General features: G+C 41.7%; 1 protein-coding gene across 2 annotated transcripts in view; it reads right to left on the minus strand.

Annotated features, from left to right (window-relative positions):
* Positions 1-364: 364 nt before the first annotated feature.
* The window catches only part of KL (klotho), a 56040-nt gene continuing 30880 nt past the window's right edge, over positions 365-25524 (minus strand). Inside the window, exons 2-5 of one of the 2 annotated variants that reach the window (XM_054015322.1) lie at positions 24465-24975; positions 20988-21256; positions 17050-17152; positions 365-5022 (exon numbers count right to left, since the gene is read on the minus strand). In XM_054015322.1, coding sequence (XP_053871297.1) covers positions 4685-5022; positions 17050-17152; positions 20988-21256; positions 24465-24975 — 1221 coding nt within the window. In that variant the 3' untranslated portion in view covers positions 365-4684. Of the gene's footprint in view, positions 5023-16035; positions 17153-20987; positions 21257-24464; positions 24976-25524 lie in introns of both variants that reach the window. The other variant, XM_054015321.1, reaches the window with a different exon arrangement.

Consider the following 25524-nt stretch of genomic DNA (forward strand, 5'->3'; position numbering starts at 1 on the left):
ATAAAGACTGGGCTGGAGATGGCACCCCAGGCACTAGGGCTGAAGAGCCTTGACTCTGGGTTGGACTGCCCCCGGCACCCAAAGAAGAATTGCTATTGCTCACTTTGAACTGCAATTGTTGAAGCCTCTGTACTTAGGGTGTCTGCAACCTGTCCCTTTCCTGCCATCCTTAGTAAAAACCTTTCCTTTAGGCATGAGTTTGAGTGGTTACTGGGACTCACCAGGTCTACTTCCTACAAGGCCTCACTGCTGAAGCACCTACAGTGCTTGCCTCTGAGATGTGGTACACTGGGAATGCTATTGTCACCCTAGGGTGTTGAGAAACTCCAATAATAGCAACAACATAAATACAACATATACTGCATACGTTTTGCAAATTCTTTCTATTAGCATTCATTCTTTAGAGCCTGCCCCAGGAAATAAAAACAGCAGATTTCCACCTATATCACAAAAATATTTTGAATCAAAATATAATTTCATATTTTACAACAGTGTTAGAGCTGCAACTTTCAGTAAATTGGCAATAATGTACATTCCATTAGCATAGTTAAAAACAACATGAGCATATGCATTTCACAAGCCTATTAACACCAACTATCTCAGATGCGAAAGCTTGTTAATTTTCAAAACTAAATTATGCTATGTTTAGATCTCACTCTATTTTTATAATAGTGTTCTGTTGTTTAAAAATTAAAATCTGGTTGCTGTCCAGTCATGGCACAAGCTACTATGGATGCTCTCTTCACAGAAGAGTGTTAAATCACCATTTACAAATAAATACTGAAAGCGAAAAAATGCCATCTGTACCACACCCTGATTACTGAGGAGGAGCTGAATCAGTCTGCAGGAGCACAGTGCAAATGTTACGCAAGCCTTAGGGGAGTGGTGTCCAATCTTAGACCACTGAAGGGCCAGTTTGGCAGTTTTCAAGGAGTCTGAGAACTGCTCCTAATGTCCATAAAATGAAGGAGACTGCTGAATCTATACCCTGGCATGTGCTCGAGCAAATCAACCTGTAGTTTGCTTGGGCCACCGCGCCATGTTAAAGGTGCAGAATTAATTCACTCAGATTTGTACAGTGTTCTGAAAAGGTAAAGCACTTTATAAGCGCAAGGTGTTATTTGGCCAAAAACTTTCCTTTGGACACTCCTGTCTTATTAAAAAGAGATTGTTCAGTTTTAAAACAGCCTGCACATGGTACTGAAGTAGATAGGATATTGTGGGAAATATTTCTGCATATATTTATATTGAATACATGAGGTCAGTGTTCTTCAGTGATATTTAAAGTCAGTTTTGAAAGTAAGAGCACAAAAGGCTGTATTATTTCTACAGGTGCCGGCAGCATTATTGTATGGGATAATGTTTCTCTTACGTCACTGTAATGAATCCCTGATTTACTTACACTAGCTAGTCAGTAAGCACCATTTGAAAACTCAACATTTAGCGCTCACTGACTACAGTATCACCTAATCTAAGTATCGGAAGAACCTGCAATGGTTGCAGATACTTGATCAATTAATTTGTTTTAATGGTGCTCGGCCTCTACTGATTTCAGAGGTGGAAATTTTCACCATGGTGATTTTTAAAATGGCACAGCAGGATCATCTGGCAAAATGCCAACCTAACCATGGAACTCTAAACAATCCTATACTTAGTCCAGTCCACACCAAACACATTTATCCTATTACTACTTGTGAGCAGACTTTATACATTCTTACTATGTCTGGTCCATCCTGAGTGTCTTGCTCTGTATAAATGCAGTTTAGGAAATAGGTTGTTGTTTTTTTTATGGTGCAGGTGTTATTACAAGTTGTTGCAGTTATTGCACCATTGGTGCAATCACTGATGCAGATAAATGGAACAGACATGTCCCCTGCCATCTTTTTGCTGCTCTATTTACATCCCCCTCGATGTGCATGCAGGTTTCATGCATTCTCGCTTCAGGCCTCCCACTGCCCCCAACATTTCAAAATGTGGCTTTACAAATGACTAGCTCAAGATAGTAATGCATTGATCATTCCTAGGTAGTGAAATAGTCGCATGTTAAATACACATTTAAATAGCCAACCAGTGGGGAAGAGCGAAGGAATATAAAATACTTGGTTTGGGTTAGGATTTTCAGAGGTGCTCAGCACATGCACACACACAATGCAGTCAGTGAGAGCTGCACATGCTCATCTACTCTAAAAATCAGGCCCAGTATTTATGATTCTAGCATAGTTATAGCAAGGAAAACTAGCACGTAGATATATTTGGCCATGTATATATTAAATATTGTCCTTTTCACCATCAGTTGAGTTTTCCACCTGACACCATGAAGTAAGCTATACATTAAATATGTAAATAGGTGACTCTTTACAATGACATGGAGAAATCTAAATAGCTCTCCATGTATTCATTAAGAACTGTCTTTTTGTATTACAGTCCATGTAGCACCATATGGCAGCAGTTAAACGTAGAAATGACACACAGTAAAGTTTGAAAATATATTCTCCTTCAGCAAACCTTTCCAGGCTAATATACATTTTCTATACTTTATCACCTACCCCGAATTTGTCACCTGAATCCTCATAGCAAAATATATATATATATATATAGTGCAAATGGAGACTCTTGTAAGTCTGAAACTAAAATACAAACATATTAATCACTATGACTGAACAATAATCATTTTCTATTTCGCTACATAACCTAAATAGGAAAGAAATGTAATTTAGTTTGCAAATGAAAGTAGGCATGTTTCACAAATAAATTTCAATTTACAGTAGATAAACATTCACATTCAATACAGCAACATCAGCTTCTGCTAGATAAACTACTTATAATTTACACAGAGCATATTAGATTAAAAAATCCTCTCCTGTGATTAACATAACTCACGTGGCAATATGGAAATAGAAGCATAAATGCATCTGAAGACAATGCAAGCACGGAGATAGAGAAAACAATCACTGTTCTGCATTATGCAGAATGGGCTCCTAATATACTGATTCTATTAATAAACAGTGTTGCTTTTTTTGCTAATTTATTCCATTGAGAGAGAAGGGAAAGTCGCTCAGACTTTCAATGGTATTTCTGGATCTGAGTGCTATCAAGGCCTGATCCAATTCCCATTACAATCCATGGAAAAGACTCTAATGGGAGTTGGGTCAAGCTCTTAGAGAATAAATGAGTGAGTTTCAAAAGCAAGGGGTGCAATACTTAAATTCTTGGCAAACAAGGCAGCAGGTTGCCTGGGTAGAGGTGTGAAATTTAAAGGCTTAAAGCCTCCAGACCCAACATAATTCAAACTCAAACAAAGCCCTTCCTCAAATCATTCCACAGTTTGCTAACCAATGGGAACCTGGGAAATGGTTAATTGCCTGTTTTGTTTTTTAATTGTTGGGGGAAGGTGCACAAGTAGGAGGAAAAGGTTCTGGTTACTAGGTGGTGGTATGGGTCCACGCTATATTTGCCCTCTGCACCTCCATAAGACATACAGTTTCCTGCTATCAAGCACGGCAAAGGTCAGTGCAGTTCTCCCATTTGTCAACTGGGAGCACCCCAGATCCTTCACAATTACTACTCTCCCCCCTCACCAAACAAAATAAGACCCTTTAATCCTCTTTAACTATCCCACATCTCCAAGGCCTGGACCCTACCCCCGAGTGCTTAATTTGTAATGGAAGAGGTGCCGGAGCTCAAGCAATTAGGTGTCAGGGTTCAAGCAATTTTTTTATTTTCATAACTGACACAGCGAGCCCAGAGGTGCCAGGGCTAGGAACTGCCAAGCCCAGAGGTGCCGGGGCTCAGCCCTGGCAAGCCCTGGCATAAATTAAACACTGCCTACCCTTTGCCAGGAACCACCTTTACTGCCCTCCAAACAGGAGTCAATTCCCCTTGCTGCTGTTTCCCGATGGATTTGTCAGGTTAGACACAGCAAGGTGGAGCTAGGTCACGCTCCACAGCATGGAGCCAGGGCAGTAGACTGGCAGGGTGACAGCACCAATAGGGACAGAGCAGGTAGGGAGTGTGGGACCAGCAGCCTGCTTTGCAGTTAAGTGATTTACCCAAAGTCACCAGCACAGCAGGGAAAAAATTCCCAATCTCTTCACTCCCTGTCCTCTGCTTTAGCAAGAAGACTCTCCTTTCCCTTTTGGTGCATACAGTTGTTGAGTCTCTACTTTCCTGATCATTTAAATCATGTGTTTGTTTTGTATCAGGTGCCATAACACCTGGTTTGGGGAGATGGTTTATTTTGTTTCTCATCAATCTTTCACTCTGAGAACTCCACATCTGTAGTTTTCCACTACTATATGTCTTAAAATAAAACCGAACCCAATATACATCTAAGTTAATATCTTTGTTTGTGTCTCCACCATCAGGCTAATTGTAGGCCTTTTTTAAAAATACCCTTGCCCGAGTGGAAAAAAACCTGCCCAAATAAAGGGCCTCAATCAAAGTTCTGAGATAAATTTGATGACAACAATCAAGGATCTGTCATAAACCAGAAGTATTAAAACACAGAGAAGGATTTCAGGGCCCTATGTTCACAATCCATTTTCAACTTCAGTGCTTCACAGTATTATAAAGTGCAAATGGTTCCCTAGTATTGAAGTGATTACAACCTTGTGTGCCATTATTTCAGAATTCCCAAGGGAATGCAGATGAAGGAGTAGCGAGTGCTGGATGCGAAGGGGCAGCACTATTTATACCTTCTTTCAACCCTCCTAGAGTAGTAAATAATGAAGAATACAGTACAAATAAAAGCAAAAAATATAAAAGATATAAAAGCTAATAAAGATTTTCTGGTTTGGAAAAGGTTGCATTCAGGGCACAAGACAAGCATTTCTGGGCACAGTCTATCAGGAGTTTCTGAACTGGGAAAACCATTATTGTCAATTATTCCTCTGTAATGTTTCATGGAAGGCTTCGGCTCATACTGATTAGCAATGTAACGATAGAGGCCGTATTTGGGAGCAGTCCTGTCATTAAAAGAATAGACAAAATATCCCCGTAGATTGACATTATCCAGGGTATATGCTGCAAAAGAAAAAGGGGAGGGGAAAGGAAAATAAATCAGTTATTAATTTATTTAAGAACAATGCTGTGTGCTACTATATGTTGCTGAGGAAGATCAGATCTAGGTTTGACTCTGAAGAGAGAGAAGATAGATATGCATACATATATTACAAGGTTATCATTAAAAAGTGAGCATTGGATGACAATTACCATACAGCATGATCTGTGATTACCACACAGTTTTTCCTTTTAATTAAAATATATATGGTAACTCTGGGGTAATGGTTAGCCTATTAATGCAGGTATGGATCTGTTTGTATCAAACAAACAAACAGTAGTATACCCATGCACAGACATAAACTTATAGTATAACATATAACTAGTATGGTCAATGAAAACATCTTCATTCAAGGGAGTGAAACCTAGGGGCATGGAATCTATCACAGAATGCAGCCAGTGAAATTACCTTTTTAAAGGCATGACAAAAGCAGTTTTCATAATTTTCTGCATGATATGTTGTTTGGGGGGTTGGGATTTTTTTAATTTTCTCTGCTTACCCATGCCCCCAGCAGTGAAGATAAATATGTTGAACACAACCAAGCTCTTTACACAGTGCTTCCAAATGGTAAAAGGGGAGAGTCACATGAACCATTCCTGCCCGTGGCACCAGGAGAGCATACACACCAACATGGGGGGAAGGGTAGAGTTGGAATAGTCAATGTAACCTTCCTCAATTGGTAAATCCTGCTCCATCACATCAGAAATCATTCCAGGACATGCTATGTGTATCAACCCCATCTCCTCAAATTGCCCTGTGATTTTGGACTGAGGTGACCTGAGTCATTAACTGAGTCAGAAAGGTACTTAAGCACAATTCTAGCTTTAAACACATGAGCAGACTCACTGAAGTCAAGTTAGGCATGTGCTTAAGTACCTTGCTGAATCAGGACCTGTCAAACATGGACTATTCAGCTGACATCATCTCACAGTGTATCTTCAACTCACATAAGTAAAGTTATGCATGTGCACAAGTGTTTGCAGGAGAAGGCTCTTACTGAAAGGTACAGGCTTCTTGGCAGCAGGCCGTGCAGTTGGCAAGGAGAGTCAGACTGAGGTGAGGCAATTAGTAAGGCTGGTGTGTAACGCTGGCGGTAAATTGCTCCTTAGCACAGGTAGGGAACATCCAACAGCAAATATTGGTATCTGAGAGTGTATTTTTATATATCACTTTATTTACGGGCATTCAAAGATATTATCTGCCACAACTCGAGGTTCCTTCACACATTACACTAGAATGACCAAAAGCTACTCTTTTTCTTTGTTGTAAAGTTCTGTACTATCCAAGTACTTGTAGGTTGGAAGGCCCAGGGTCTCAAAAGTATTTAGGCACTTAACTCCCGTTGTATTCAAAAGGAGTTAGGCACCTTAATACCTTTGAAGCTCTACACCAAAGCTTTTAAAGGTCGGCAACATGCAGCTTTTTGGCAGATGTCTCCCACTGCACAGTATGGCTTATACGTACAGCACTGTGCAAATTATTTTTATTTCAAGGTGATGTAAAAACATTATATTGGGAGACATGAGCCATTATTTAAAACTGGTCTTTTTGGATAACTAATTTAACTGTGTGTGCAACATTACACAGTTAGAGTGGAAGACAAGTGCTTATTAATTTTGTAAATAAATCTAAATAAATAACTAAGCTCCTCCATCCAAATCTTTGTGCGGGACAGAAGTAAGCTTTTTTGTTTCAGTTTCTCCATCAGTAAAATGGTGATAGTAAGACAGAGAGGTTAAAGGACTTGCCCAAGTCACACAGAGTATGAGAACTGTGATAAGGAGTCAGGAATTCCTGGCTACAAGTCCACTAGATCATACTGCTCTCCAAAGGCAATGTTTATTTTTATCCCCATACACACAAAATGTAAAGGGAAAATATTTTCCTGTGCTATTTTTTCTGGCTCATACACCTGTGTGTTATTTCACTGAAGTTGAAGATGTAAGCTATACAAAATTGCATACATCATTCAGAACCTGCTATAAACATTGCAGGCACAAAACTGACATCTAACCCAGTTTCAGTCCTAAGGAAAAAAAACTGAAAAGAAAGTATGTTTGCTTAGATTCCTGGCTGGTGCAAATGGAGGTTACTTACCTGTAACTGGTGGTATCTCGAGATGCCTGGACCAAGCAGTGTCTGTTGGTCTGCACCTGCACCGTAGCTCTCCACATGCACCGAACCAAGGGCATAAAAGGCAGCACAGAACGTGTTCCTCCAAAAACGGTCAAATTTAAATTACTGTGCATGCCCCTGCGTAAACCACAACTGTCTCAGCCAGATGGGCACTATAAGGATGACTTGAGCCCTGTCTTGATGGATTTTCTATAGAACCTGTGGTATTAAAGGAACGGGAGGTAAGGCATATCTCAGGTGATCCTTCTGTGATAGCAGCTCATTGTCTCCCATTGAGCACTTGCCTAGGGGAAGTTTCTCGATCACCTGTGAGACAAAAAGATTGCAGGACAGCATTTCCCATTGAGTGAAGACCTTGTTGAGAACTGAATTGTGAAACTTTCATTTGTGATTCATGGAAAAATGTCTGGTGAGACTGTTCACTAGGTGAGAACTGGTGAGTTCTGCACCCCGGTAAGTGTACTGCTGAAAGGGTTTATGATGGCTGATGCACCTATTCCAGAGGTTGGCTGCCTCTGTACCAAGAGGGAGGGATCTCGTTCCCCCTGAAAAGGAACCAGGAGGAGGTTTGTGGATAGGAGTTGCCAGAAACTGAATCAGGTAGCTGCTGTGAATAACTTCCAGTACCCATTTGTCGGCAGTTAGGGCCTTCCGGTTGCAGACAAATTGAGTAAGGCAGCCTCCAAAAATCTGAAGAGGGCAATGATGTGGCATCAATAAAGGGAAGGAGGTCTTGACAGTCCTATTCAAAGAAGCTCTTTGGCTGAGGGTCAGAGTAAGATGCAGTGGTAGATACTGCAGGGGCTGCATTCCTGGGATGATAAACCTTCTGTCTTTTACATGGCGGTTCCTGAGGACATTGATGCGAACAGGGCTGAGGAGGCAGTCACACCCTATACTCTGTCTGTGATGTTTTCTCTTGGGGGTTGGGGTATAGATCCTAGTGAGCAAAGAATTGTTCTAAAGTCCTTGAGGGAGTGGAGAGATTCATCGGTCTTCTTGTGGAACAGACTGATCCTATCAAAGGGTAGATCCGGGATGATACTCCGCATCTCACTAGGAAAACCACAAGTCTCTCCCCATAACAACCTCTGGAGGCAACGTCCGCAGAATTCACCATGACCTGGAGGGAAGTTCTGGCCACCAATTTGCCCTCGTCAATTAAGGCCTGAAAGTGGGCTCTATCCTTTTCCCGCACCTTGTCCTTGAAATTTAGAAACAGCATAATTGGTAAAACCATATTTGGCTATGAGGGCCTGATAGTTTGAGATCCTGAACGGGAGGGAGGTGGAAGAGAGGATTTTTCTTCCCAGAAGATCAAGCTACTTCTGAATCTTATCAGAGGGAGTAGCCATTGGTCCTTGCTGCCTGGATCTCTTGGTAGCCACTTGGTAGCTTAGGCAATGGGTGTGAGAATAAAAACTCTCCCCTTTTGGACTGAACAAAGTCCTTTCTGAGATGGGAGAACAAGAGGTAGGAGGGTGCCTTGCCATCTTTCCTGGGTCTATAATGGCTTCGTTGATTGGGAGGGCCACCCAAATGGGACCAGAAGGCTGCAAAATGTCCAGCCATCTGTGTGAGGCCACTGAACTTCCTCAAGCTTTATCTGCAGCTTGGAAGCCATCCTGTGCATGAGCTACTGATGTTGCCTGAAGTCATCAGGCAGAGATGGAGAAAATGAAGTCACTGCCTCATCCAGTGAAGACTATGAAATAATGAAGTCACTGCCTCATCCAGTGAAGACTATGAAATCACCCCTGGAATTGTCAGAACCGGCGGATCTGGCCTTCTACCAAATACTGCGATGGGGCCGGTTGGTGTTGGCGGGGCAATGGTAAATATGGCTCATGTACTGAATCCCATGTGTCTATGGTAGGTGTCCTAGAGCCCCCAATAGTGCCAGTAGATGGGATCAACTGGCAGGGTAGGACCCCATGGCATAGGGTACCACTGGTCCCATAGCCAGTCATATCTGGCCAGGACCCTGATCTTCTACAACTGCTGTCCAGGGCCACCTCTACCTGGTACCACAGAGACTCCTGAGGAGCTTCAAACTCATCAGAAAAAAAGGCTGGATCCTGGACTACTGGCAGAACCAACAGTACTGATGGCTACATAACTAGGCTGGCAAGCAGGATGGGAGAACGACACTGCATCCTTGGGGTAGCCTCTTCCTCTGGAGGAAGAATGTCCAGGAACAGAAATGGTCCTGTTAGGAGGGGTGAATAAGGATGGGGAGAACAAAAATATCCTCCAGGAAGATGTAGGTCTCAGATCACCCTGGGTATGGGGAGAGTCCATTGGTGGAGCTGTCAGATCCAAAGCTTCCCTGGTCACAGTGGAAGTCAGATCCATCAGGGACTATGTTGTTATAGGCACCATGTCAGCTCTAGATATGGATGGGAGCACCAGAGGCTGTTTGTCTTTAGCCTTAGCCATCAGAACTGGTGCCAGAACCGGAAGGTCTGTAGTCTTGCACATCACTTTCTCTTGCTGAGGAAATTTATTCAGGCCTAAGTTCTTAGCACCTGTGTGTGCAGGCTCTCCCAACTTTGATGGGGTTGGAGAAGGATCCTTTCTCTTCAGGGCAGGCTTCAATGAAGATGGTTTGTCCCTATGCTTATGAGAATGCCCCTACTGTCATGGGAAACCTTCCCTTTAGGCTTAAAAGATATAGCTTCCATTCCTGAGCTCAAGCTCAGAGGGGTGCTGCCAGCTTGATAAGGTTGATATACTTGGGGGGTGGTCTGCGCCAAATCTGATTGGAATCTCATTGTCTTCTCCATCAAACCTCAGTCCCTGAATCTTATAACTTCTGGGGGAAAGGAGCGGCAGATACAGTTCTTGGCTTAGATGTGAGCCTCACCCTGGCAGTAGAAGCAGTGTTGATCTTCATCACTCACAGCAAAGGAGTGAGGGCAGGAAACACAGTTCTTGACCCTTGGGCATAATCTCAGCCTTCTCTGGGGAGAAAAATTCCCCCAAGGTGGGAACAAGAAAGGGGAAAACAACAATCTAACTACACGATACCAGAAAAATACTAAAACAAACTACTTACAATATATTTACAGCAATGATGCAGCAGAAAGGCACTGAGGACACCGAGGATTCTGACTCAGACTAAGCAGCAGTAAGAAGGAAGTGAAGAGGCATCAGCCTGCACCACCCGTTATGCCCTCAGTTCGGAGCATGAGGAGAGCTACAGTGCATGTGCAGACCAATGGACACTGCTTGCAAAAGAAGTCCAGACTCAGGCGCAGACTGTGCATGCATATCCACTTGTGGGATACACATAGGTTCTTCTTTGAGTGATGGTCCCTATTCTCTGTTGACTTCATTGACACCAGACATAAATGCGCTCTATTACATCTAATGGACATCTGAGAGTGGATTTTCTGAGTGATACAGAAACAGAGCTGTAACTAGGTATTTTTGCACCCGAGGCAAGAATATAAAATTGTGCCCTCCCCCAGGGACGGCTCTTTGGTGGCAATTCGGCGGCGGGTCCCTCAGTCCCTCTCGGAGGGAAGGGCCTTCTGCCGAAGAATGAATGAAGCAGCAGCGGTAGAGCCTGTGATTTTGGGGGGTCTAACTCATAATTTTTGACTGCTTGGGCTGGTAATGTTGCTTCCAAGATGATCTTTGGTTCCAGTCCAGTTCCAATCCAGAGAGGGACTCACAGGTTAAGAGAGGAGGGAGATGCTGGATATCAGCAGTGGCCACTAGGAATCAGCATGTGTCCTGAGAATGCTGGGAGTTCAGGTTTGCAGGGCAGGATCAGGGGTGGCAGGTTTGTAGAAATTTTGGTGGTGCCCAGAATCCGCCCCCACCCAAACTCTGCCCACCCGCCCAAGGCTCTGGGAGGGAGTTTGGGTGAGGGAGGAGGTCTAGTGTGCAGGCCCTAGGCTGGGACAGGGGATTGGGATGCAGGCTCTGGGAGGGAGTTTGGGGATGGGAGGGGTGCAGAGGGAAGGGTTGCAGGGGTGAGGGTTGTGGGTTGTGGCTGCAGATGAGGGGTTTGGAGTGTGGGAGGGGCTCAGGGCAAGAGTAGGGGTGAGGGCTCTATCTGGAGCTGGGAATGGGAGATTTGGGGTGCTGGAGGGGCTCAGGGCTCAGGCAGAGGGTCGGGGTGTGGGTGGGTGAGGGTTCTGGCTGGGCCTGGGGATGAGGTGTTTAGGGTGCTGGAGGGGCTCAGGGCTTGGGCAGAGTGTTAAGGGTGCAGTGGGGGGGTGAAAGCTCTGACTGGGGGTGTGGGCTCTGGGGTGGAGCAGGGCTGGGGATGAGTTTGGGGTGCAGGCAGGCTGCTCCGGGACAGGGGCCAGAGAGGAGGACTCCCCCCAGCCCCCTTCCCTGCTGGCAGCAGCAAGCTCTGGGGGAGAAGTCCCACTTTCCTGCCCCCCCAGCAGCACACTCACCCCCACCACTGTCACTGCATGTGCTCCTAGGGTCCCCCTCAGGTCCAGGAATCTTCCTCGCCGCCCCCATGGTGGATGCCAGGGGGCGCTGCCTGCGCCTCCTCCCCTGCTGTTGCCCCTGACTGTAGCCTCACTGGGGGTGAGGGATGGGGCTGCCTCCTTGCCCAATATGGGGCAGGAATGGTCACTGGGGGTGGGGGAGGGGCTGTGCTGCTGGAGGGTCCCATTGGAAAATGAAAGGGTCTGAGGGGGAAGGGCAGGCTCAGTCTGCCCTGGCAGTCGAGGTGGGGGGCACTAGGACCCTGTAGCAGCAGTTGCTGCAGGGGAGAGACAGGGACTCTCTGCTCCCTTCCTCCCCCCCCCCCCACTCGCCTCGCCCTTGTTACGGCACTGTGCAGAAAGCAGGATTTGTCTTAATTATTTCAGAGGGCTAGAAGTAGGTATGGACCCAAACCAAAATCCTTGATTTAAATACTCGAGTACTTTGAGAAAAATTCAGTTTGGATCTAAATTTGATTCCAGACTCATATTTTGCACCTGCATTCTATCCCTATAATGGGCCATATCAAACATGCAAATCCCAACACCCCACAAACTTTGGGATCTAGGTGCAACTTTTCTGCACTCTAGTTAGGTGTAAATTGGCCAGGGGGAAGATTTGGGATTTGAAATCAGAGCCACAAAAAGGCAGAAATCTGTTCTAGATGGTGGAAACAGTATAGGACAGAATTTACTGTTCAATACAAAGAGCTAAGGGGTGCGAGGGAAATCACAAACATTCTACTATATAAGAAAAGCAGGGGATGGCTGGAGAAAACAAAGAGGCTAATATTCAAATAATAAGTGAAAGAAGACCGTGGATAAATATTGATGAGGAAACCTTGTCCTGAATTCTGAAACGGAAAGCAAGCCAAGAAAGATTACTGAGAATTGGGTTGATGTATTCCCACTCTTGGATATAAGTAAGTAGAGCTCTGCAAATCCACGGATATCCGCTACATATCCATGGACCATTTTTGCAGATATTGGACCGGATGCGGATACAAAAGGGCTCTACCAATGCGTGCTGCTGCTGCCACCGCTCAAGCCCCCAGAGCAGCATGCGATGCTACGCCTCTTACCCTGAGCCCCCCATGCCGCCCCTTACCCTCAGTCTCTGCCCTCCCGCCATCTCTTGCCCCCGTCCCACCCCACTTGCTCATCTTTACCCGCACGGCTCTTCCCCCCCCCCCCGGTCACTGGCCCTAAGGGCTTTTAAAATGATGGGGCCTGGCGGGCGGAGTGGGGCAAGTGCCCGCGCCTCGAGCCTGCTCCCTGATAGTAGGGGGCGTATTGCAGACTGCAGGCCCCATAAACCCCTAATCTACCTCTGGCCCCCTTGTCCCTGGTTCCAGCACCCCTGACCTCCTACCATCCAATGGGGAATTTGCTTGGCAGCTTCCCTATACCCAGCGTGTGGCTCCCACTTTGCATTTTGCATCCCAACGGTGATGGATCTCAAAGGCAGGGAAGCAGCTGGCTGCAGCTCATAACCTATGAGTCACATAAGCTATGACCTGCACACCGCTACTTCCCCACCTTTGACATCCTACTTCCAGAGAAGGTGGAACTTGAGTACAAACCTCTCATGCCTCATGTGATGCTTGCTGTATCTCCACATAACTCTGCAAAGGGGAACATACAACCTAGAAACCCATATAATGCAGCAACCACACCACCACATCTCATCTGTCTAAGGGAAATAAAATCACTGGAAATACCCCAGGCATGTAGTTCTTGGAGGCATGATCTGGTGCAATATTTGTTATGTTTTGTGCTGCCTCTATGAGAATATTCTCCATCCTGATGTGCGGTTCACAGGCTGCACTGTGTCACTCCTTCCAAACACAAATACAGCCGTGTCCTTCAGTGATCACCAGGAGGTGCTTGCCCATTTACAGTGGCAAGCCTCTGACATAGGAGGCTGGCAGGGGTCAAGGAATCCACTGGAAATAGTAAAGGTTTAGTTGTGGTGGGGCAACTTTGAACAACATATAAAAGAGCAGGACAAATGGAGCAGTATTTAATTTAGCTGAGAGAGGAAAAAGCTATTCCTGAAAACTGCGATTGTCTGATTAATTTGGTTACTTTACCTATAGCAGATATTTTAGAATACTGTATCTGAAATAAAAAATATTTTGCTTTTTACTCAGATCAACAACAATAATAATATTCTTTTCTAGTTGATACAGCAAGATCAAACCGAAGGCCAATTTTGCAGCTTCCTAGGAACCAGAACCCATGGTGCATAGAAAGGGAGAAAATGCAGTCTCCCTCACTATTGATACGTAGGAATGGCCAACAGACCCTACAAATCCCCTTATGCAATCTATTTTGAGTCATGCTTCTTCACAGACCACACCTTCTTATTTAAAATGAGGTTAGCCACAGACTGCCTATTAGAAATCTATGGGCTGAATTTGGATCATGAGATGTATCTTATCCACCCTGAGATACAGAGGCAGTAATTTAGCTAAAAAAATGCTTAGTAGATAGAAATCAATCCAGAAACTAGTGATCTATCATCAAGCCCATTCAATCATGCTAAATTTAGCCCTGTAAATTTATTAGGTGCGTAGATGCTTTTAAAAATCCCAGTAGGCACCTAAATACCTTTAAAAATCTGGTCCCTACCTCGTGGAAGCAACAAGAGTTTTGGAGGGATCTGAATGAGGGAAAAATAAGGGAATGTCTACACTGCAATCAGCATGGACTTCAGTGCGGTCTAGCTGTCCAAATAAGTACCCAGGATCCCAGGTAGGCTCCTACAGCCCATGATGCTGTGGATTCACTGCAGCTAGTACACACACTAGCTACATTAAAAGCTAACTCAGGTATGTCTAAACATGGTGCAATCACACCTCCTACTGTAGTGCAAACATACCCCACGAGCTCATTTCAAGTGTATGGACAGTGTGGAAGAAAACATGAGACTCATAGACTTTAATGCTAGAAGGGACCATCATAGTCATCTAGTCTGATCTCCTGCACATTGCAGGCCACAGAATCTCACCCACCCACTCCTGTAATAGACCGAGAACCTCTGACTTAGTGACTGAAGTCCTCAAATCATGGTTTAAAGACTTCAAGCCACAGAGAATTCACCATTTACACTAGTTTAAACCTGCACATGACCCATACCCCATACTTCAGAGGAAGGCAAAACCCCCCCAGGATCTCTGCCAATCTGACTGAGGGGGCGGGAGGGGGAGGAAATTCCTTCCCAACCCCAAATACGGCAATCAATTAAGACCCTGGTGGGCAAGACCCACCAAGCAGATACCTGGGAAAGCAATATCTGCTCCCAATCTAGTGTCCCATCTCCGTCCGTTGAGGATTTTTGCTACTGGCAGTCATTGATGGGCAACATGCTATTGTAGGCAGTCCCATCATACCATCTCTTCCATAAACTTAAGCTCAATCTTGAAGCCAGTTAGGTTTTCTGCCTCCACTTCTCTCTTAGGGTAGATGTATGAAAGCAAGTGTAAAGTCTTCCTGGCAAGGAAAAGTTTTAACTTGATACAGAGAGCAAGGGGAGCTAGTGCAGAGATGTGAAAATGGGGCCTGCGTGTTGTGACTGGAAAGATAATGTGTGTTCTGGATGGACAGTGGGAGTGATACCCTACATGACACAATCAGATGAAGAGATAAGGGAATGTGCAAGTGTTTTAGCCAGCAGAAAAGACAGGACGGACTGAATTTTTATAAATTGTGAAAGATGTAGTGGCAAGACTTGGTGATGGCCTAAATGGGCAGAGAGAAGGAGGAGGAATTAAAAGTGACCCCGAGGTTGGAAGCATGAATGACAGGCAGGATGATGGTGTTGTCAGCAACCACAGAGAAAGTATTAAGAGTTTGGTTTTGGCCATGCTTATCTTGAATGGGAGACAGGCCACCCAAGACGATGTGCTGGAGAGATAGTCAGATATGTAGCACTGGTCAGAAATAGTACGCAGAGGTAGACTGGTGAATTGGCGTGAGGAGAGGACATCACCAATGAATAAGGTGTAGGGAGAAAAGGAAGGAACTGTGACTGAGGCCTGTGGTACTCAAACAGGGGGAAGAGGAAGAAGCACCAAAAGGGATGATGAAAGGAGCAGTCCAGGGGTGGAGAGGAGGTAGGAATCTCATGAGCAGATTTTGAAGCTATCCACAACCAGTTACTTAAAGATAGCTTTTTCCTCTTCTGCTTTATTAAGAACACGTGGAAGTAGATCTGACTTCCTACTGCTTAAAAACAACAACTGATTTATGAACCATAGAATAAGTTATCCATTATAAAGTATAGCATAACTACATGTTAGATGCTAATTTTTTTTCAATCATACACTATGCCAAAATTTATGCTAGTACTTTCAGCGTATAAACTTTGCATGGATTCCTTACCTTTTAAAGCTTCATTGATATAATTTTGTATGTAATATACTCTCAGTTTATCTTGAGCCATATTCTGATCATCATCAATTCCATTGGCTGTAATATAAACTGGGACATCCCCATACTTGGATTTAACCCACTTGAGCATTTTGCGCAGTCCCCAGGGCACCACAGCGGCTCTGCTTGGGGAGTTCAGCCATGTGATGTCTTTTATCATTTGAACTTGAAGATAGTGATCATACTTCAGTGCATCTTCTTTTTCCCAGTCCACAAGAATAGTGGTGTAATGACTTAAGGCAAAAAAATCAAATGAGCCTTGGATTAATTTCTTTTCTTCTTCAGAGAAATAAGGCAAGTGGAAATTGTATAAATCAATGCTGTTTCTTTGGTGAAGCCATTTTCTCATCACATGTGGATAGTCACCGTTCCCAAAGATGGGCTCAGCAAGCCAGCCAATGTCAAATTCTAGAACTCGATCAGCAACTTCTTGGTCATTTTTGGAAAAAGGACAGGCTGGCTCTACCCAATCGGCTTGCAGAGCTATAGATATTTTACCTTTCTGAGATCTTCTAAATTCTTTGTCATACAGGTGCCAGGCTTTAGCATGGGCTTTCAACAGATTATGCCCTGCAGAGTATGTCAGGTTCCTCACATAGGGTTCATTCATTGTAATCCAAAATTTGACATGGTGGCCCAGACTTTTGAAGCAGAGCTTGGCATACTCAACAAAGGCTTGAACAGTCTCTGGGTTCTCCCAGGCTCCATATTTGGCTAGCACAACAGGAAGCCCTTGGTTGTCAGCCATAGGTTGCCATAAAGCTACAACAGGAGTTATATTAACTCTGAGAAGTTCACTAACAAAACACTGATAATAGTGCAAGAATGTGTGGTTGATTTGAGACAGGTTACCCAAAGGGAGAATCAAAGACCATTTCAGTGAAAAATGAAAATGTGTGACATGCATTTCCTGCAGCAGCGAGATCTGGAGCCTGATGGCAGCAAAGTCAACACAGTGACGCTTACATTTTGGGGTAGCAACTCCATCAACTTTAATAAGTTTCTTAGTGTGGTGAACATCCCACACATATACATTAGTGTCAAGGAATTGGGTGGGGGTTGTGTCTACCTAAGAAGGGAAAAGAAATACACAAGATTCAATTTGTCAGTTCTGATTACATAGAAAATTCATAACCATCAGACAAGGTTTATTAAAAGATAATCACAAGTAGAATATTTCTTTTAATTGATGCTGCCTCCTAAGATGAACACATTTTCCCTTTTAGCATCTCCCTCATACATCTCTGATGCCATCTCTGACTCATATGAATGAATGCATCTTAATATTGTGAGGTCCAGAAAATGCCAAATACATGTAGCACCTTCACCGGACTTATAAAAAGCAATGTACTAGCGTATGCCTTCTGTTTACACTCTCCCTACAATGCTCAGTTCTGAGAGAGAAATCAGGGGCTGCTCAGGGACAAAAAAGCAAATCCAGAGAAGGATAATACAGCAAAGTCTGTACTTATTTTTCAAAATAATTTCTTTAAAGATTAAAAGGCTATATTTTAGGGCTATTTGTACACTATACATTACCATAAATAAGCCTTCCTTTTTCCTGTAAGGTGGAACAAAATAAATAATAAATGAAACATGAAGAAGAATTAAACAGTTTCCTTATTTGAACCTGTGCTAAAAGAGAAATGTGTCTCTGAGCCTGATTTTCAGCATGAATACAATTGACGGGTAAGAATTTTGCTTCTTGCTAAAGAAATGTCCTTTAACTGCACTAGCATATTGAACTAAAAAGTTCCTTCACTTTTACAACATTAAATTGGTTAAAATAGCATGCTGTTGATTTCTGAGTCATATTTTTGTCTGATATCAGAGTTATGCCAATGTGCATCACTCCAATAATAAGCAAATTTTCCACAAATCTTTTGGGCCTCAGAGCTGGGGAACACCTGCATTACCCACTGAAATCAATGAGAGTCTTACAGCATCACATCTTCATTTTTTAATAAATACCATGATCATAAAAAGGACTCTAAAGGGAGGGAAAGAGTTTCTTAGAAGGTTTTATTATGTGTATTATTTTTTTCTCCTTCCTGTTGCCGGCACAGAGGGCCCAAGGGGGCAACAGCGGGGTTCGTTGCCCGGTGTGTTTCGCGCCAATGAACACACCAGGGTGGAGAAGCAGACAAAGTTTATTCAAGAGCTCTGAATAGGCACTAGGAGACCAGCATGTCTCAAATCAAGCTCGCCAACATAAGCAGTTTTTCTCTTTTTATACTTTACTTTAGCTAAGCTCTTCCCCTTCCTCCCCTCCCCCTCCCTTCTCCTACAGCAGTTACATTTAAGCAGTTAAGTCATTTTGGCGGCTATAAGTTTAGCTTGTTAGTAACTCTTTTTGAACTGTTATCTTGTCCTTTTCCCTTTGATCTGTTATCTTGCCTTTCAGCCAGAAGCATGCAGGCCTTAGTACTACCGCTTCCCAGCTGCTGGCCTGTGAGGTTAGTAAAGTTTAACATGGAGGGGCTTTGGTTTACTTTGGCCTAGTGCCGGGGGGCTTCATCGACTCTCGTGGTCTTCCAACCCCCCGAGTTACCTAGGGTGATGCCTAGTGACACCAACATTCCTAGTCCAGTTTACCTTCAAAGGAAAGACCCAAACTATAAGACACAGTTCCTACATATACATCTACCTATGTCCACTATTTTTCTTCTTAGATTAACCCTCTGAGCATAAGTTTCCCTGTCGGACCTTTTGTTTCAAAAGCAGGGTCAACCTAAACCCACTGTTGAGCCTGTAACTGAGACTGTAGATTGTGCAGAGCAGCTGCAGATCACTTGCTGTTTTCTCTGGAGAGGTCAGTGTTGTGCTTACAGAGGAAAGCAATAAAAAACAGCATGTCAGAGGGAAATTGCTTTTCTGGAGAATTGTCCCTTGTAGATTACTAAAGCATGCATTTCCACTAATATTGTGGGAATGCTGTCAGAAATGTTTTTCCACTATGATGCATCTACAAATCATTCTACCTCAGCCTTACAGCACAAAATGTTTGAATATCCTTTTGAAGTGAAAATATCCAGAGTTTTAAGGGTTCTTTTAAGTGTCTTGAACTAACAGACTCAGTAACTTTACAGCTGTTATTGATCCCAAAGGTAGTAGTGCCATTTCCAGTCTCAACTTATTTAGGACCAGAAGGACAATGATTGCTGAATTTTCTTAAAAATCAATGCATCAGATAAGGAGGTTGCAATGTTTCTCAATAGTGTGAAGTTAGAGCTTACTTTTAGGGTATGAAACAAAACCAAAAAAACCCCAAACCTATGCTCCAGCTCATAGGTGCTGGAACTAGGGGTGCTGCACCCCCTGGCTTGAAGGGGTTTCCATTATGTACAGGATTTACAGTTGGTTCAATGGCTCTCAGCACCCCCACGATAAAAATTGTTCCAGCATCCCTGCTCCAGCCTTCAGAAAATTTCTGTCTTTGTGGAAAATCTAAATTAAAAATTTTGCTCTTGGATCCAATCTGAGAGCTGAATTTTACATTACATCTTTATTGTGGCTGCAGGAGCCCTACAGACCAAACAGAATCTGAGAATTATACAGTCATATTTTCAAAGAGACCACAACCTGTCTATAATTTTTGCAAGTGAAACAAAGGTTTTAATCGTGAAGGGTTGTCAGAGTTAACAGATCTAGCTGGAGAAAAAAAAAACTGAAAACTAAGAAGAGGGTCTCAGATTGGTTGCTACAAGGGGGCAGTGATGCAGCAGAGGCAGAGACAACACTGCACTGCCTGGCAAATGAGGAGCACAGCAGAATTGTCCATTCCTGATACAGAGGTACTTTCCTGTACACTTTCTGCTTCTTTTTTTTTTTTAGCACATAATACCAATAATAACAATGATGCTGTAGTGCACTTGCAGAAAACATGAACACATTAGGAACAGAACCGAGCAAATAACAGAGTTTTCAGTTTGGGGGCTAACCAAAAAAAAAAAATCCAACCCCCTGACACCCCCCACAAAAACCTCTTAGATTGACTTTAAACAATTTATTTTTGTTTTTTCAATTTGTTTTTGTCATTTTTCAGGTGTGGTTTTCTAATTGGGCAAATTTGAAAACAAGACTCCGTTTTGAAACAAAAAGTTAAAGTGAAATGATTCAATATGATTAAACCAAAATATTTTAACTTTTTTTATTTTTTTTCCATTTTTGGGGTGGTGGGATGGGGGGCAAACTATTCACCAGATTTGACCCAGATTTGCAAATAGTTTCACAGCCCTGAAAAATGCATTTTTCTGTAAAATCCTAATGGCAAAAAAAAAAAAAAAAAAAATTCACCCAGCTCTAATTAGGAATGGCTTTTAGAAAACATGAGTAATGATGGTTTCGTGACTTTTAACATTTCCAAATACAAGGGTATATTTAAACAAATTTCTTGCCATTAAAAGGAATAGATTTGGATCATAACAACCAAATATGCTGCTGTTAAAACTATGGAGATAAAAATGCCACTTGCAATATTTGCCATTTTCATATATTAGTATCTTTGTGTGGAAGTGATGAACTTAGTAGATAATTATCTTCCAAAATGCATTTGAAAAAGGACGTATTTTTGTTAACTTAACACATAATAAGTGTTCTAGGAAGATGGACATTAGATCACATTTTCTGTTTTTTGTTTATGTGGTGTTTGTTTTTAGAAAATCTGTTATTTATGATATTTAAATTTGGATCCGCTTTCATGGTCACATTTAGGATGCCTGGTGAAAGCTGGGAAGATATTCTGTAAAATGTGCAGCTTTAATAAATTGGTGCTCCCACTACATCATTATGGTAACAGATCTTATATCACCCAAGTAAAAATGATTATATACTTGCACAATACAATTATTATATACTTAAAGAACAATTTGGTTGGAGCATCTATTGACTGTCATCAGACTTACCTGAACGTAGTTATCAACAATTCCCCAAGCAAAGTCACAGGGAAACTTCCCATCTATGGGTTGATTCTCAGGTAAAGGCGGGAAGCCATTTCTCTCAATTAGCTTTTGGTAGAACAAAGCTGAAGACTTTGGCAAAAACTTCTTGTCGTGGCTTTGAAAATCAACATAAAATAATCCACGTCTAATGCTGTATCCTCTATGCCATTCAAAGCCATCCATGAGGGACCAAACGGTGTACCCAAAGACATCAACTTCATCATATCTGATGGCTGAGAGGAAAAAAAGCAAGATGACCTCATATTGCTCATTTTTTCCAGATAGAGTATACCATTTAAAAAACGATTTTAGTATTTGAGCATTAGAACAATGTAGGAGGATAAATAAATGTCTTAAGGCTTGATTCAAATTCCATTCAGTGGAAGTCCTTCAATTGACTTCAATGGGCTTTGGATCCAACTCTTACAGTTTACATCCAAGAAGTTATATAGAAACAAAAAAGTTACCCTGAAGAAATTATCCTGAAAAATTTAACACAACTTTTTGGTGTTCTTAGGGATTTGCATTAACTATCCAGGCAATGCGGATGGTAGTGATAATGCTAATGAGACTTTACTCATTTGATTTTACAGACCCCCTCATATCTGTTATGAGAATACCATTTTCTGGAATAAATATCTGGCGTTTATTAACCCTAAAGTAGGTTGAAGGCCTGTTACAGATGTAAGGGTCATACCAGCATTATTATTGTTGTGACAAGTTCCACTCTGTGATTTAATCTGAGGTTTACAAATGGTTTGCATTTCTATAGATATTAAACACTTAGAATCAGCAAAATGTGCTTAGAGAGGGTCCCGATTCAACAAAGCCCTTAAGTGTGTGTTTAATTTTAAGCACATACTTAAATCCATTCCTATTTAGCAAAGCATTTAAGCACATTTTAAAGTGCTTTGTTAAACTGGGGCCTGTATCAGTATCCAGCACAATTTAGCTTTATCACTCACCACCGTATGTAAACACAAATTGGATACATATTGAACTTAACATTACCCAGCCTAGTTACACTGCCAACGTTTTACACAATCAAATGTCAAAGTGTTCATATTTCCTAGTTTTATTAATGTATCTCATTACAATTAGATATGAAGGGCCAAACTGATTCTTGATGTAGTACCGTTTGAACCAATTAAACAAATGGAATTATAAAAGAGCTGAATTCAGCAGTCTCTTTAATTTGCCATGATAAACTCGCAAAGAAACTGGAATATTTCTTTCCCTAAAGATTAGTTCAAAACATTGATTTTTTTTAAAAAAGCCCTCCACATTCACACAACATTTGCTGTTCTCAGAGAGTAAAAGTCAGGATGGATTCAAATTGTTAACTAGCATCAGCAAAAATTTCTCTTAGACTAGCATTACACTCCTGCTGCAAGTCAGCAGGGAGAGTTTCCACATTGCTTTTCGGGCTCACCAAAAATTCTCCTAAAATCCCTCCTTAAAAGTTTGCTGACTTGTGCCATGTTCTCTATGAGAAGTGAGTTAAAAAAATTTTGAAGCAGGAAAAAAGTCTCAAATACAATGTAACCATCAAGTAGTGCACATGCCTTATCAAGTAACCACATGACTTATTGATATTACTTTTATCTTCCTTCATACTTCTCCCCATCTTCAGGGCAGGAACCATATCTTTACTTGTTTCTGTAAAGGGCTTAGCACATTTTTGGCATTCCAAAATAATAGTAGTTCTTGTTATTTATTATGAACTTCTTGGTGACCGAGTGGCAAATTGAAAGGGAAAATATAGTCTATAATTTAATATGTTGCCAGTAAGCCCTAGTCACACTCAGAGTGCAGATCTATGTATATATATCAATAATTTTATTAAATTGAATAAATAAATAACACCTTTTTGTTAACAAGAATATGACTATGTAGTTTCCATATAACTCCACACACACCTCTAACATATTGTATATGCAATAATTAATAACTATGGTATATACTATCCCCCAGACTTCAGATACAACATTGGTTTGCATGTTAATTCAACTTTTAGTTTAGCTGTAAGAGTGAGGTGTTTGGAACAGCAGCTGAAACAAATGTAGCAATTCCAGGATCTTTTATCCCGGTTGAGAGGCAAATGGAAATCATCTTCACTAAACCATTAAAGGAAAATTCCATTGTAACATGAAAGCTATTTAAACTGAATGAATAGTTTAATTCAGCTACTATTTTAAAAACCCTTGAAGCAGATAACAGAGAAATAAACCAATTATAACATGTTTTGTAGTAATAAGAAGTACAGTATAATAAAAATAATTATTAAGGAGGAAACAGGGAACAGTCATCCCAATAAGTTGTTGTTGACAAGCCGGACTGAAAGAATCTACAGTACTTTGCCATTAAAGAAGTATTAGAAATGGGATGTGTCAATGTTATAAAGTAAGTTGGGGGGGGGGGTCATTTTTTTAAATCTAGGTTAACAATTGGTAAAAAAAAAATTAGTTAAAAGAATTTTATTTAAAACTTCAAAGGCCTGATTCTCAGACCAGTGTAAATCAGGTTTAGTTCCACTGAAGTCCACAGAATTACACTGCTGTAAGAACAGAATCAGGCTCCAAAACTACAGGAGAGCCCCATATATCCGAGCCTTCATTATCTGGCTCTCCATATTAAGCAAACAACCAGCACACACACAGGATCATTACAAAGCATTAAAATGTAGCCTCCTTATTTATTTACAGCGTACACAAACGGTTACTTCTAGTAAAGAATACAGTACCAGTTTTTAAAAATGCAGAAATAATAAACTCAAGCAACTCAAAAAAGTATAGTATTGCTGTTATTGCAACTTAAAACTATCATTTTGGCATTTTTAGAAACTGGATCTCTTTACTAGACGTAACAGTTCGTGTACGCTGTAAATAAAGGATGGTATGTTTTAATGCTTTTCCAGGAAGGGTCAGCTAGTTTAAAAGCAACTCTGCATCTTAAAATAATGGTAAGAAAGCTCTTTGCCCATTCTCTGGATTATCCAAATTTTTTATTATCCGATGTGTGTGTGTGTGTGTGTGTGTGTGTGAAAACACACACACACTTCAGCTAACATATTAAAACTCATCACTGGAGTTTTCCTGTAATGATTCCAAGCAAATCCCATTGATGACTATAAAAACAGCAATGTTCACACAGGGTGTGCACTTGCTCTTACTGAAATCAATTGAAGTTTTGCCATTGGCTTCAAGGAGAGCAGGACCAGACCAACAAAATCCCATCCATACAACACTCATTAAAAGGCACTTGTCAACAACTGATAAAAATGAACCTAACTAACTGATTTGAAGTCTCATTTCATAGTGAAAGTCTAGATAAATGTTCAAGACCAAAATTAAGTTTTGGAGCATTTGTTTAATGAGCTTTAGTCGGATATTTTCCATACGTTTTGTCAGGAGAATAATATTAATTTGTCAACAGAGCTACCTTTTAAAGTTTCCATAATGAACTTCTTGAGATAATAAATATACTTGGCATCATCTCGCTTGGTGCTACCAGAGACAAACCAGCTGTTCTCCACAATGAATATTTTGGGCTTGTTATATTCACGGCTTATCCAATAAAGGAGCTGCCTCAGGCTTAGTGATTCCAACTGATGGAATTTCATCTGAGAGTCCAAGAGCTGGAAACTCAGTGTTGCTCCAAAAGAAAGAGCAAAAAAGTCAGCTGTTCCCTTGATATACTTCTTCTCTGCATCACTGAATTCAGGCAGCAGAGATGAGAGGTTACTCTTCATGCTCTGAGGGTAGTCACCATCAATAAATATGGGTTTAGCAAACCAGCCCAACACAAAGTCAAGGGATTTTTGACATTCTTGTATGTCTTGTTCAGTCATAGCTTGAGGTTTTATCCAGTGGGAGCTGAGGGCAATGGACACTTGGCCTCCTTGAGTTGGACGAAAATGATCATTGTAGAGATGCCAGACTTTGGCGTGGGCCTGTTGAGAAGAAAGATTATAATGAATGCATCTGAAATTCTGTCTTGAATAACAGAAATGCAATAGCATATTCAACCACTAATGTTCAGATTTGACTAGCAATGCTTTATCCTCACATCCCTAGGCTAAGTCTTATTCCCTTCTCAGTGATTTATGATTGCTAACTTCTATTATCCTAATCAGAGTAGATAATATTACACTGATCCAAGAAGAGCTTGTTTTGGAAAAGCAGCAAGATCTGCTTAATATGGTATATATTCCATGCACTGAATATAATGCTGGTTTTTCTGATCTTTTGAAAAATAGTGTTTTAATTTTACAAGGAAACCTGGCTTTGTACTTACCTACTGGTATGAATGAAACTTAGGCTTTGGTTTGAACACATATATAAAAGAGAAAGCCCATTTTGTTTGATATCATTACTTTTTAAAGTTTTGCTGGTTTTAAATTTTATTAAATTGGTAACAAATTACATCTTACAGTATTATTGGCATCATGAGATTTCAAATAGTTAAAAAGTAAGAGCACATTTTAAAATGTATTTGAAAA

Source organism: Malaclemys terrapin, chromosome 1, assembly GCF_027887155.1.
Source record: "Malaclemys terrapin pileata isolate rMalTer1 chromosome 1, rMalTer1.hap1, whole genome shotgun sequence".
Lineage (NCBI taxonomy): Eukaryota > Metazoa > Chordata > Testudines > Emydidae > Malaclemys > Malaclemys terrapin.